The sequence below is a fragment of the Cylas formicarius genome, unplaced genomic scaffold, assembly GCF_029955315.1.
Source record: "Cylas formicarius isolate icCylForm1 unplaced genomic scaffold, icCylForm1.1 PGA_scaffold_4__25_contigs__length_36172078, whole genome shotgun sequence".
NCBI lineage: Eukaryota > Metazoa > Arthropoda > Insecta > Coleoptera > Brentidae > Cylas > Cylas formicarius.
In genome coordinates, this window is record NW_026844334.1 from 5,647,873 (window position 1) to 5,663,285 (window position 15,413).

Consider the following 15,413-nt stretch of genomic DNA (forward strand, 5'->3'; position numbering starts at 1 on the left):
ATTTGCGGACCTACAAAAATTGCGTCACTGATTCGAGGAAATTTTGTTTTGATATATTGAAAGCCTGCACCATCCTTGTTTATAGCTTCCACAAAGTTTTTCATGAGTCCCAATTTTAACAAAATAAATAAGAACTAAAAGTTAAGATTTTCACGAAATTATATATTTTTACATGACAATTGTTTCGACAACACCGTGTCAAATGTAATATTTACAAACTACCTGTTACTATATATACCAAAAAATAGCAATAAAACGTTAATTATTTTTTGAGAATTTAAGTTCAATAAAGGAGAGATATTTAAATCTAATTGATCGTTAAGCAATACATTTGAATGTCTCATTTTGTTAATCTCCATGGCTTCCAATAAATTTAATTTTCTACTTTTTGTGGCTGTATATAAAATATCAAAATTGTCGTCAAAAATGTGTTTTTCTGTATTTAACTGTGTAGCATAATTAAAATCTAGACTATTGTTTTTAAACGCTCTTTTATGTTCGTTAATGCGTTTCTTGAAGGATCTACCTGGTTGTCAAATATACATTTTAGGACAAGATCCGCATTCAACCTGTAGAGACCTGATTTTTGAGATTTTGGACATTTCGTTTTATTGTTTTTTAAAAATTCTCCTATTGTGTTGTTAGTTCTGAAAGCTATTTTTAAAGCACATTTTGACAAATGTTTTGAAACTTTTTCACTGGATTTTCCTATGTATGTAATTGTTTTAAATTGTTCGTGTTCTCTATTAGGTTTCGGATAAATAGAGTTTACTGTGGTCTGGATTTGTTTTTTAATTACAATTTTATCTATAATGGACGGATTGTAGCCGTTGTTCAGTGCAATTTGTTTAATGATATTTAGTTCTTTGTTGTAACTTTCTGTTGAGAGTGGCGTATTAAGAAGTCAGTGTATAAGAGAATGAAATGCAGCCATTTTTTGTGTATAAGGGTGATTTGAGCTGTATGACTGTGTCCCCGCATGAAAGTTTGTGGTAAATGGAAAAATCTAATTTTGCAACTTTTTGCAATATTTTATACAGAACATAAACAATTAAAAGACAAGTTTTCAACTAACTGTTGTAAAGTCACCGCGCAAGCGCTTATTCCTGTTTATGATGTTAATATATATATATATATATATATATATATATATATATATATATATATATATATAGAAAATATCTTCAGAGTATTAAAATCTTCCATATTTGTGACATAATTTTTTGAGCGAGGATTTCGTTGCAGACCAGTGTTATTTATTCCATAAAAACAACGACGAATACTTTTTCATCGTTGTGGGGTGTAATAATCCTAAGCAGATGTCATTTCCCACTTTGAGAAATTGGGTTCTTGGAGATCAAAGGTGCCGACGCATTGTTGCGCCGCTGTGGGGTTGTAGTATTCTGCGCCTTTAGTAAGATCGCGCAGACTCGGTAAAGTTCCGAACTAATCCGGTTTAGTTCGTCGGAACGAACGCGCCCGTTAACCCTGACCTATTATACCGGGTGCGCAATTGACTACGGTCCCCCCCCCCCCTCTTCCTCACGAGGGCTCTCCGACATCGCCGGTCGTCGGCAGCATGTGGTGCGCGGCGTGGTTCAGGACAAAACAGCCGGCCGGCTCTATAGAAAGGGGCGCCGCTCGCCTCCTCGCCTCCCGTACACACGCCCGGTTCAAGCAACGACCGACTACACGCAAACGGTCGTCCGTGTGTGCAGCTGCCTGCCTGCCGGTTCTGGCAGCGCGCACCATTCAGTCTCATCGCGAGGGTTAAAGAGGGTTGGCGAATGTCGCTAGTGGCCCGACACTACTATTAGACGCGTCGGTTTTGTTTTCCTTATTTTTCGTTTTTCGCCATCGTCTGCGAAGTAATGCTGTTCGAAAATCCGTCGGCGGCGGCGGCGGCGGCGGCCGCCAAACTATTCTCCCCGTACGCGGTCCCGCCTCCGATCATTGCACCCCCCATCAGGTGAGTCATCGGTACCTTCTTCTCTCATCGGAGAATTAAAAATAAGTCTTTTTGTTTTGGTTTTTTGGTGGTGCATGTTATCCGATGTATTCGTTATTTTTCTTTACTCCGGTTCACGTAGCAGAAGATTGTTTTTGCCCCCTCGGTCGCCATCCGACCGGTACTTCTTACCTGCACGCCCGGATACGGTTCCTTTGTTCTGAGCGATGGACGGATGCGAACCATTTGGGTGGGTGGGGGCGTCGTGGTTCCATTGTCGTACGGGGTGGGCACTTTCTTAGGGACCTGTACCTTTTCTCGGGGAACTGCTGATTTTAGAAAAAAAAATTATACAATAATTTTATGGTTTAAATTAAATTTTAAAATTATTTATTTTTCTGTATACAGGATGTCCGATAAATGCTGAACCGACATTACTTTTAAGATTCTAAACGCAACACCCTATATATTTTGCTATTTTTTGAATCCTTGCCAAAAATAGAGGTAACTTGTATAGAAACTACTTATTCGAATTTTGTGTAGTTTAGATAGAAAGTGAGATTATATATTTTTTATGCAACATTAGTAAATATGGTCTTCCACGGCTTCCAGTGATGACTACTTTTAAATTGTTAATATATTTTTAGAAGACCTTCGAACGATCTGTGATGACTAGATGATTTAAAATTATAGAGGGTGTCTTAAACGAAATTTTTTTAGAATTTCAACTTGCAGTGATCATTTTTTTAATGAGACGCTCTTGTTTTCGATATTTTTTCGAAAAATCGGGCCAAAATACCAATAATTTGGTATATGCATATGTCCTATACCTAAATCTAATGGTCTTCGAAATACTGACGCCTAATTATTTTATAGAAGTTGAAAAAAGCATATCGTTCTTATTTTTTATTTAATTTTAAGAATTTTTGCGCCGAATGATGTGTCTTTTTTATAGGTAAAGTAATACAGGGGTTTATAGGTTTAGGAAATGAAAACGTCATTTTATATCGTCAACAATGTAAAATAATATTTATAATAATGGGAGAAGTTTAAAAATTTAAAACAAGTAACAGTAACAGGTAAAAGCAACAAACAACAGTAACTGTAACAATTAAGATAAGAATGTTAGAAGGAAGTCTTTTAAAAATGTGTTCATTACTTCCAGCCGTGAACATAAAAAAATATATAATCTCAATTACCGTCTAAACTACGCAAAATTCGAAGAAGTATTTTTGGCAAGTATTCTAGAAATATCAAAATATATAGGGTGTTCCGTTTAAATTTTTAAAACTAATATCGGTCCAGCACTTATCGGACGCCCTGTATATATAAAAAATAAATATATAATAAATAAATAAATATAAAATAAAATAATTTTAAAATTTAGTTCAAACCGTAAAACTTGTATAAACGGTTTTTTTCCAAAATATTAGTTCCTGAGAAAAGGTACAGGCCCCTAATAAAGGGCCCACCCTGTACCGGGTGTTTCGGTTTAATTAAGTAATTTTGGACAATACCCAATTAAAGTAAACGCAGTCGTAGGCGATAGTCCGATCACAAAAAGATGTCTGACAAAAGCAACGCTTCAAACGAAAACATTAACTTCATACTGTCAATTTATTTATATATCCAATAATGTTTACATAACAATTGAAGACCAATTAAATTTGATAAAAGTTTAGCCCCGAAAATTAAAAAAAAACTAAATATAATTTAATTTACATAATGTTTTTTGACATTTTCAAATGTACGTAGAAGGATAACAGAAACAGAGACCACATAAACATTTAAAAAGTAAGAACTCGAGAAATTGAACAAGCAGTTTTAAATTCAATTGAATCAGGGCAGAATCAAAATATTGAAAAAAAAATACCGTATCATAAATATTACACCAAAAAGAAACAGTAAGGAACCCAAATACTAGAGAACTAGATAACTTAAAAATTGTTATTAATTCACTGATAAGGGTTTAACTTAACCGAAGTTAAAACAAACACGCAAAGGCTTGCTTGGTCAATCCGAAATAACTGTTAAACAATTTTTTTAATTCGTTGTTTGTATTTGTATTAAGTATTATATATGCAATTCGGATATATGAAACAATAGTATATTATGCAACAAGTGCGGTAAGCGGCATTTGACTCACCAGTTTATTTGACACGAGGGGAGCGCAGCGGAGCGAGCGTTTAATAAACGAGCGACTTAAAAAGTTTACCGAACGTGTTGCATACTATACTTTTTCTACGACCGTTAGTTTTTGGGTGCATTTTCGCAAAACAACACGAATACATTCACTGACATGGCCGTCAGTATTGATAAACGTCAAATTTCAAAGCGTGGGAAATATATCGGTAAAATTAAGGAAATGTCCAAAGTGGGAAACGAGACTGACGTGGTAAAGTGACACTTCCCGCACACTAGATCGGTGTGTAATTAGGTATTTTACAGACGGAATTAGAAAAAATGTTTTCCCTGTTTGCACAATATGCAGTATTAAATAAAATATTTAAATTTCCTCTCGTGTTGTCATTGTGACAAATAAAATTGTTAATTTTTTCATTTTTATGGACAAAACTGCATGCAGTGATTATATACAAACTCCCAATTTCAAGTATCGACAAGGTGTCTACAAATAATATTATAGAAAACGGAGAGTTTGGTTAGAAGGTTTGGTTCGGCAAGGGGACTGAGCTTAAGAATGCACACCAGGTACAACGCATCAACCAATGTCCGCGTGGATTATAATTTTTTTAAAGGAATTCGTTGTTGTCATGAACAGATTGTTGGGAACACCGTTATATATTGTCCATACGTTATAAGGAAACAATTTTTGAAAAACGTGGGTTAATACATATAACCCTGAGACTTTGAATTCAGATGAAGAAAATAGGATTCTAAATTTAATCTTACTTGGTAGATATTTATTCCAATTTTCAGTACTTTCGCTGAAATAGCAAGAGAAGATAGGACTCCGAGAATCTAATAAGGTCCAGCGAAAGTTAAAGCAATACGAAAATATTTAATCTACATTATATACGTAATTATTTGGTAGGCCAATGCTTTTTTTCAAAATTTGATGCCTGTTCAAAAAGGCGCGAGTTATATAAAGAAAAAAAAACAATTTACAATTTTTGATGCTGCAAAGCAAAAATTAGATTTTAATTTAACATTTTATATCCACGAGTAAAGTTATCTTGGCAGATATTGTAACACCATGTATATAAATATCGATTTTTCGCAAACTGCACGACCTTGAGAATACCCAGGCAGATCCAAACCCAAACTGACGGTTAAAATGGTGTATATTGTCACAATGATTAAAAATCGTATCAATAACACATGCGTATCATCGTGATCAAAATCAGCAATATCGCCAGCATTCCCGATATATGAAGTCATTGAAAAAGAGAAAATTGATTTTAACAGCCGCGCATATAAAAGAACTTTTTTATATTTACACATTAGTCGAAGTCCAGGTAAATTAAATTTTATTAAAGTTCGGCCCCGAAAATACCTACAATAGTAAATCGACAAGTTGAGGCATGTTATTTTAAGACGTCAAAAATTTTATATAATCTCTCTGAGAAAAGCAAAAAGGAGAATTTACACCTAATTTTAAGACTAAAATGTGGTATACATTTTATTGGAGAAAAATTATTTAAAAAAGAAGACAATAGTTTTAATTGCTCGTGTCTCTTTAATTAAGATATTAATCATTATTTTCATAAGTTATTGAGATAGAAGAAATAAAGTACTGAATCTTCTTATTATGTGTACCAAATTTGGAATATCGTTTGCCACTAATTAATAATTATAAAAATTATTTACAAAACGCATCAACTTTTATTTTTTCACCCCTCTATTTTTCGAGAACAAGGTGACATTCCAAAAAAATGTATAGTACATTTTCGTGTTAAATTAAGGTGACAATTATCTTCCTTCCTTTTGTCAATTTTGTCAGGAGAAGTAAAGTTAAAGTTAAAACTATACCTAAATATTTCAAATCATTGATATGCGTAATCAGACATTATTTATCTTTAAGATTGTAAAGCACAGACCAAAGTAGCGGCGAGGGCCGAGTTGCGATTGGGCGCTAAAGAAAGAAAGAAAGAATGCGAGGTTTATGCGCACGCTGAACTATTTGCGACCCATTCGCAAACAAAATTATTGCGCAGTATTTCGGCCACTCTCGTAATATTTATCCGCCGTCAAATTGGCTTTATGTGTACCGCATCATTTTGCATCCACTGAAATTACATAGTGTTAAGAATTAATTGCACTGACCTACATTTTCCCGCTACATTTCCGTAAAATTTCTTGAATAAACTGCAATGTAATTGTAACCCCTTTTTTCTTGCATCCGACCAATAGTTCCCCTCAAACGCTTATGTTATCTCACAAATTGTGGCCAACGTTGCGTATATTGTTGTTAGTAGAGGTAACGCCTTAAGTTGGTCTATTTTTGGGTCGTACGCAGTTGGTTAAATTGCTAGATACCTTAGGTTTTGACCACGTCTCTGATTCTAGGTCAGTGAATTGTGGTGTACCTCAGGGAAGTTTACTCGGTCCTTTATTGTTTATAGTGTTTATAAACGATGTGTTTTCATCTTTTTCCCATACTTACTTTTCCCTTTCTACATCATCCTCTGAACAACTTAGCATTGCAACCAAGACAACTATTGAGCAAATGAATCGTTATGCCGAAATTAACAAATTGATATTGAATGAAAGTAAAACTAAGATGATCGCCTTTTCAACACGGGATTTAAATAAGAGTTTATTAGTACGCTTTAATGAAAGTACAATCCAACAGAAAAGTGTTGTAAAATTCCTCGGAATTTATGTATGTAGACTCGAGACTCTCCTGGTTCGAATAGGTGGACCAGATTCTCAAAAAACTTTCTGTTTACTGCTTTGTCATATGGATGCTCCGCCATCAGGTTTCTTAACCCATGTTGAAAATGTACTATTTTTCGTATATCCATTCCTGTCTGAACTACGCCTTGGTTGGTTGGGGAGGTTCCCCACGTGCGGAGCGTCTTTACTGTTTAAGCCCTGGATTTTTTCATGTCGGGACCTATTTCCACAACACTCTTTATTGACACTTCCTAGTATGTACATACTGAATTGTGCCACGTATGTAAAAAGTAACTCTAATCTTTATTTGCTCTCAAGAAACTCAGATATTCAGTACAGTTTAAGACCGAATCTTAACATAAAAATACCTACACATCGACTGTCTCTTACAGCAAATGGTCCCTTTGTTGTGACTGTAAAAATTTATAATAAATTGCCTATCGAACTGAAGGAGATAACTAGTCAAACACAATTCAAATGCACTCTTAAAGACAAACTGCTAAGCCTCGCCTATTACAATATTAAGGATTTTCTTTCTTGTGATACCTTTTAATACATATTCGTTGTTTGTTATTGTTTATATATTTGTTATTTATCTAATATTATTACTTATTATTATTATTTAATTATTAATTATACTAAGATATTTTATATTTTTGCATTCATATTATACTGACAATATCCAAAACTAGTAAATCAAGTCTTATGAAAATAAAGCTATCTTTATCTTTATCTTTACCTTCACCTTCAGCGGGCACTGACTATAATTTTTCTAAAGAAATTCGTCAGTTTTTTGCATATTTTACTACCCCTAGATTATATACATATACGGGGTGATTCACGTTGAGTGGCCTATAAAAAGTTCTGGATAATTAAACATGGGAACTTGTTTATATTTAGTACACGGACATCAAATATTTTAAAAGTTGAGTTTTGCCAGATCTACCGGCAATCAATGGATACACTGGAATTGGACTATTTTAAAAGTTCAGGTTTGCCGGATATACCGGCAATCAATGGATACATTGGAACGACACACGATACATTTTAATACATTAGTAATTAATATACCTAGTTTCAACTGTTCAATATATTGACGGTTGGTTTTTATAAGTTATGACACCAATAAAAAAATTGACAATTGACAATTTTCACAGGAATTATCAAATATTCATATTTTATATGAAAAATTAAGATGACAGAATGTGTAAACCTTTTTGCGCTAATTTGAAATGTGTAAATTTCGTGGCCCGTCAAAGTTGGAAAATGGCCTCTTTTCAACATGAAAATTATCAAGAAATTTATAGACAATCCAAAAATATACTAATATAATGGGTGTTTCATTTCAAATTCGAATATTGCCATTGGCTCCCGGCAGATCTGCACCACCTTATAACCTGGTAACAAGTTTGAACTAGTTTAGTTCTCCAGAACATTTGATAGACGACTCAACGTGAATCACCCTACATAAACGTAACATGGAGCAGGAAGACAACATCGACACCTACTATCTCACTTGTTTTTATGATCGCCTTCTCCCATTGGTTGTCCCGATCACGGGCGCATCACCAGAACAACGAATTCTCAAGGACTTTTCATAGTTTTTGAGTTCTTTATTTTATTTATTCTTTATAAAGTTGTAAAAAACAAGATATACTCTGATCTCCCTCTAATGAACAGTTGACAGACACACAAGACAATAATGATTATTTTCAAACTTACCTGTAAGATAAATAGAGTACAGGTACTTACCCTTACCCTTTGAAAATACCCCGCAACAACAATGCTTAATCAAATTTAAAACGGTCCATTTACGTTTCAAATAAAAAACGTTCTACAAATATTTGTTACGGTCTATCTCGGGCAAGACCTACTAAATGAAGAAAAAACATCTGTTGGGATGGGTTTTACCACGGTCCTGCTAGGTGCTGTGGTTAAAATGCTGTAAAATACTTAAAACGTGAAAGCAATAAATGCACTATATTTTTGGTCATACAATAACATACCATGCCAAGGCATACTTGGTTCAATATCATTATTCTCATGGCGGTTATTTAGGATAATCCACGGTCAAACCCTAAGAAATATAAAATTATTCTGCCGAAATTCGACATATTTATCTCGCAAATTGACATTCCTCCACCGCGCCGTAATTTGCCGGGACCTTCTCGAGATATTTTGCTACCTGAATCTCTTTCGTCTGGCACCAACGAAGGTCCGTCTCGTCGTCGTTCGATGCCGAATCCGTCGTCCTTGTCTTCGTTTTTCGAGGGTCCCTCTCGTTTCCGCGCAGCGGCGATGCTTTTGTTCGAAATAAAGCAAAAAAAAAAAAAACGGCGACCGAGCCGCCGCGTACTTAAACGTTTTCGGCCGATTGTATACAATTTCGTTGAACGCTACGGGGTGTGCGGGAACGCATATTTTAAGGGGTGACTTTACGAGATGGTCGTATAGTCGATAGAGAATAATTATGATTTGTTTACATTACAATGTTTTTAAAATACACCTATTTGATAATATTAGTGACTCAGCTTAAAAGATTCCGTTGCATTCATCAAAGAGCAAAATCCTATCATAAATGTGTTTGTTTAAAGGTTCTCAATTATTTTAAATAAATCATTGCGGTCGTAGTGAAATTGTATTTAGGTACCTTTTACTCGGAAAATGAAAGGTTAATAAAAACGCGTGCCCAATTGGTCTCACAGCTAAAATTATGTATCAATATCTTTATCCAATACTTCAGCTGCGACTATTTTGAGGATATGGTTGTCAATTAAAACATTTTGGATTATGCAAAAAATTAACCAGCTACCTAGCCTACCCAAGAATCAAAAAGTAAAAGTTACCTAAGTAGTTATCAAGATAAAAATTATGAAAAAATTTAAATGCATCAAAGCGCTTGTATCCGTAGGTCTTCGTCTAAACCTCTCTTACTTGGACAAATGCACATTATAGCATTTGTGGTTTTCTTTCCGATTTTACGTCTAACGCTAACGTATGTCGGGAAATGCTTACTTACTAAGGTCAGAAATTGTATTATTTTTTATAAAACTTCTAGCAACACCGGCCTATGTTTTTTTCCCAGTGGTATTTGAATAATATGTGGGAGTTTGATACAACTATGCCCTGTTTCTTAACACGATAGAGTTATTGAACTCTAAATCTTGGTGATCTTAGCTGTACCATGTGTACAATCTTCATCGTTTCGGCTCCCCAATAAAACTTTAACGATATTAGTACCTATTGTTATTGCATTAATAAAAAAAATCTGACTTGAGTGGCGAGGCAGAGGTGGGCCAGGTATATTTCTTTCTTTCTAATATATTTCTTGAGTGCTGACCATTTGGGGCAGTGTTAAATAATCGTTTTTACTTTGGATTTCGAAAAAGTTATTTTTAATTATTAAATGTGTATGAAACTTTAATCAATCAATAACGTCGATTGTGATCAGGGCCTAATAAGAAGGAAATTTTATTGTCAAAGTTGTTCCTATCTTGGATAAACTGGAAACGAAGCTAGAAGAAGATGAGGCCAATATAAATATAAGCCGTTTCACCCTCCATAGAATTGTTTGTAAAATGGGACTTAAGTACCGCAAAATAGACAAATTAAAAGATTTATGCGTAATTTACCTTCATGAAACATGGATCGATACACATGACACCGTACCCAAAGGACTGGTTGTTTCAACTCAAAACTGTCAGACGAAAGCAACTTCAAATAAAACAGAACGCTTCACCATAATACACGCTGGCTCAGAAGACGGATTTGTCCCAAACTGCTTGCTATTGTCTGCAAAGAATATTAAGGAGTCTAGCTTTGATTACCACGAGGATACAAGTGCCAAACTTTTTTAAGATTGGTTTCAAAACGATCTTCCAATAACAGTGTTATTGCCATTGATAACGCAAGTTACCACAGCCGCAAAGCACCAGCCTCATTAAGTTCAAAAACTGAAATCTAGGATTATTATTTGTTAGAAAAGGATATTTATTTTCAATTCAATTCAATTCAAAAAAATCGCAACTTTTGGAAGTTTTAAATTCGTTTGCAATTAAAATAGGCTGGGCCTACCGCTTTACGTCTTCCTCCTCCATATCATTGCATGTTTAACATAGAGCTTTTGTGGAACCAAGTAAAATATAAGGTCAGACCAAAAAATGTTACTCCTACTTTAAGTTCCACTATTATGAATTTGATAACAAATGTAATTAATAACATACCAATCGAGAGATCGAAAAATTCAGTACAGCATTATAAAAATTGAGGCTGATTTCTACACAAAACAACATAAATCCCATTATAATTAATCTCAATGATGCATAGATATTCCTAGCTATAAATTTATTGTATATACTTAATGTAATTGTATTTTCTTAGTGTAATTTAATAAGATTATACCCACCTCAATAAACAAAAAAAATTGTGTTATTACCAAAATCTTTGAGAGTCCGTCCCTAATGTTCTGTCCTTTGATACCTACCGGACCCGACTTCTATTGCCGTCGGCAGGTAACTTCCATAATTACGGGCAGAGCACGATGAAGATTGGGACAGATTATACCTATGGTCATTGTTCAGAGTGGCAGTTAATCGGACAGGTAGTTGATCTACCTGTGCTTCATTGTTAAAAATTAGAATTCTAGTTACTTTTCGGTAGTTGTTGGCAGAATTCCTGGAAATGACTAGTGTTTTTGAATTGGTTGCTGAAACACGGATACGATTTCTATTCTCAATGCCTTCAAAGCTGTTCCCCACTAAAACTAATTATGCGGAGTTGTAAATATAGTTGAATTGTTTCGAATAACCGACATGAAGAAAAAAAACTGTAATAAATGAGGATTAAGGCTGCTATTTTTACTTATAAAAAGAAATACTTATCTTGGACAAAAAGAGGCTATGAAGAAATTAGGGAAAAGTTTGGAGGAAATGAATTTTTCCCCCCATAGAAATGGTGTGGGCGCAAGTAAAAGGGTTTGTAGCGTATAACATCACTTCTAAAATGAGGGGTGTTGCAAGAAGGAAAAAGGCAACTTGACTGATAAAAATCGTCGAACACGTGATTGAAACAAAAGAAAAAATGTGGAAGTGCCATTTATCTGAAGTTTAGTATGTAAGCTGTAAGTTTTCCACCCAATTTAAATTTAAAAACAAAATCTAATAGCGATACAGGGTTGGATTCTAAGACCTCTGTTTGCGCCTCACATGTCTGAGGAAGTCGATTTTTTTCGAATCTAGTCATCAGTTGTTAGTGACAATGTCGAAATCAATCTCAATTTGGATCTTAAATTTACAATTCAAGCAAAAAACTTCCGCTAAGGGTTGATTAATCGCTATACGCAAATTATGTACACAGTGTGCCAAATAAAACGACGGACTATACGATCTGCAAACCCATAGGAGATACGAAAAAAAGTTTCGCACAACAGTTTCTTGAACTCTCCTGAGGATTTAATATATTATAATCTTGAGATTTTGTTAATTGAATTCGCCAAAACGGCACCACCTATCTGAGACACCCTGTATAAGCTGAGGCTCATCTGTCAAACTGATTGAGTAGTGCATCTCCTTAGTCTGCGATTAAATTTTCGTTGCAATACCTGGATCAGTAGCGCCACAACACAAATTTTATATGGGGCAATCAAAATATGAAAAAAAAAAAAAACACATAACCTCGATTTCTGCCTAAACTATGCAAAATTCGAATAGGAATTTCTTAAGAAAGTGACCTTTACTTTTTCAAAGGATTCCAAAAATGTCGATATATACAGGGTGTTCCATTTAAAATAACAAATTTGATGTCGGAGGGGACACTTTTGGGACACCCTGTAACAACAAAATTATAGAATTTTAAATTTTCAGGAGAGTCCAAGAAGCTTTTGTACGAAACTATCGCCTACGGGTTTTCAGATCGTATAGTGGGAAGTTTTATTTGGTACACGGTGTACATTGAATTTTAAAGTAAAAAAACTTTGAGACTTACATCCTTTTAAAGTTATCTTTCATTGCACTATCCCTTACTGCTGAAACTAGGTGACAAAAGATCCAAAACAGCCTTTTCATTATTCGTTCAGGAAAAATATTTTGAGCTTAAAGGGCTTAAAACTAAATACTTGTTTCAATTTTTAGGAGAAATTTTTATGTTTATGAAATATTCTTTACTAACGCACTTGAAGGATCGTTTAGTAATTTGGTATGAGATTCGAAGCTTCTTTACATTCATCTAACAACGAAAAACATTCTAGATATGCCCGCTGTAAATTTGAATGTCACTTTGTTGGAATTACGAAAGTCCCTGTACTAAAGAAACTATTATTTTACCAATAATCCTTTTAATATAGCACAAACTGTATTTCCTTTCTACTTTTATTAAAACAATTTGGCTCCAAAGATGTGCTGCCGAATTTTCAAGAATAATTTTTATTTCGCATAAAACAGGTAGTGGTTTATTATTTTTTTAGTTCTTAGAAAGGGTTGTTTACGTTAAGGTATGATAAAAATAATTTTTCACACCTCCGAGCTCATTCATTTCATCACCCGAGCCATTTTGAAATCGGTTAAACAATTGTTATATGCGTTCTATATTAGCCATCATCCCACTTCTGAAATGTCGAAAACAAGCGCGATATAAACGCGATTATCGCCCTAATTTATGCGGCCTCACATCAGTTGTAATTCAGACCCCGGGCTTTTATGAACAGTTTTATTAGTTTCCTAGATTTATTCCGTCAATTCGCCGCACTCAGTAAATCTAATGGGGACCCGTTCGCAATAAATTACACTCAAAACATGTATAACACATTTTTTAAGTACTCACGACTTACTTGAACTAGGTATGCGGGGACAACATCTTCGTAATTTTTTTCCCAATCTCCCGTAGGGGTTGCGAGTTGAAAAGAAACCGGAATAGACCCCTGCTTGGCTATTGTTCGGGCGGATACTCTCCTGGTATGGCACACCGCCATTTTGTGGGGCCGGTCCCGAAAACCGGGCGAACCCGGTTTATTTTTGATAGATTTGAATGGCCAGTATTGGGACATCGTATTTATAAAATAAAATAAATGCCAGAGCGGTGTAAGAGGAGTATGCGGGGTTGCCGCTTCTATATGGTATGGTATGGTCTGTTCATAGATATAAGAAAGTGACCAATTGCTTTTGAATGGGATTATCCAAGGGTGGTCACTAACATACAACGCAACAAGATTATTACCTAAAGTTTCGGAATTTAAATTCAGGTAAAATTTTGGTCCGCAATAGAAAATAATTTTATACCTACCTGTGTTTAATATTCTTTGGTTTGGTATACTACTTAGTTTAAGTTTATTAGTAATCATTCTTATTTCCTGTGTAATACAGCGTGTGTTAAATCGTGTGTGAATTATGCAAAATATGTGGGAGTCAGTGTATCTCAGGAGATGCTCCCGCCCAAATGTAATAAATGCGTAAAATTTACCAGTTATACGAGGAACAAAGCATGCCTACATTAGATATCTTAATTAGGCAGAACTACCTTATGGAAGTTATTCAATACATGGGTTTTAGATTTAAAAAAATTGGCAAAAGCCAAGTTTTAATGGAATCTTTTAGAACTCGGAAATGGCGTCTGGAATATCTAGAAAAAATTAAGATTTACAGAGAACAATACAGGATGAAACCTGGATCAGACACTTATGATACCCCGGAAAGGGGTTGGGTTGACTCAACTGATAAGTGTAAAACAAACGCGTCATCAAAAAGAGGTAAAAGAATAACTATTTTGCATGCTGGCTCTAAAGATGGTTGGATTCCAAATGGACTTTCTCTGTCCGCGAAATAAATATTGTTTAGTATCTTTCCTAACAAAACCCCAAATAATTAAATTCTATACCTTATACAGTTTTTCTATACCTTATACAATTTGGATTCTTGAAAAAATTAATTGAACAGAAAGCCGAACTTTTACAGAGGTCAAATATTTGCAGTCTGACATGCCATTTTAGATGGAACATCCACAGTATCTTAAAAATACTATTTTGTATGGGAATTCCTTTTTCGAAAGTCAATTAATCAAGACAGGAATTCCTTTCTGTCAGGCTCCAAAGTATTCTTCGTGAACAGGGTTAACAATTTCAAATGTCATACTTTATTACATTTTATTGGATTATTATAATTACAGCGGACGCCAAATAGTTAAATTAAGTGGAAGGTTTTACGAAGTTCTTCGAGATGTTGATATTATGTAATTTTTTTTTCCTATTTAAAAAGAAGTCAATAGAAGAAATCTAGAACTCCCGTACAAAAACTCCCTGTAGGTTGATTCTAAAATGATATACCAGGAAAGATGAGTGAGACCGTTCAGGAACCGTCTAGAAAAGTTCGTTTTTTTTGTTCAAAAATATAAGAAATTATTCGTTATTTTTGTAACGGTAAGATATAGGCATAAGGATGCCGGAACAAAATCTACTTTGTGTCTTGAGTAGAATTCAAATATGAAAGGATATACCGGGGGTGCCATTTAAACTAAGCAAGATGTTGAGACATTTATATAAAATCGGCAACACTGCAGATTTGAAAATATTTTAGAGCGATAGAGCACCTCCTCTTACATCACCCTGTATAATCTCGCCAGA

General features: G+C 34.6%; 1 protein-coding gene across 3 annotated transcripts in view; it reads left to right on the plus strand.

Annotated features, from left to right (window-relative positions):
• LOC132701542 (RNA-binding protein Musashi homolog 2) overlaps positions 1-15,413 on the plus strand; it is a 100,676-nt gene that overhangs the window by 51,906 nt on the left and 33,357 nt on the right. Inside the window, exon 1 of one of the 3 annotated variants that reach the window (XM_060669565.1) lies at positions 1,701-1,969. The exons of the other annotated variants lie outside the window; for them this stretch is intronic. Within the exon in view, the coding sequence (XP_060525548.1) occupies positions 1,872-1,969 (98 nt within the window). The 5' untranslated portion in view covers positions 1,701-1,871. Of the gene's footprint in view, positions 1-1,700; positions 1,970-15,413 lie in introns of those variants that run through there. 3 annotated transcript variants of the gene reach the window in all.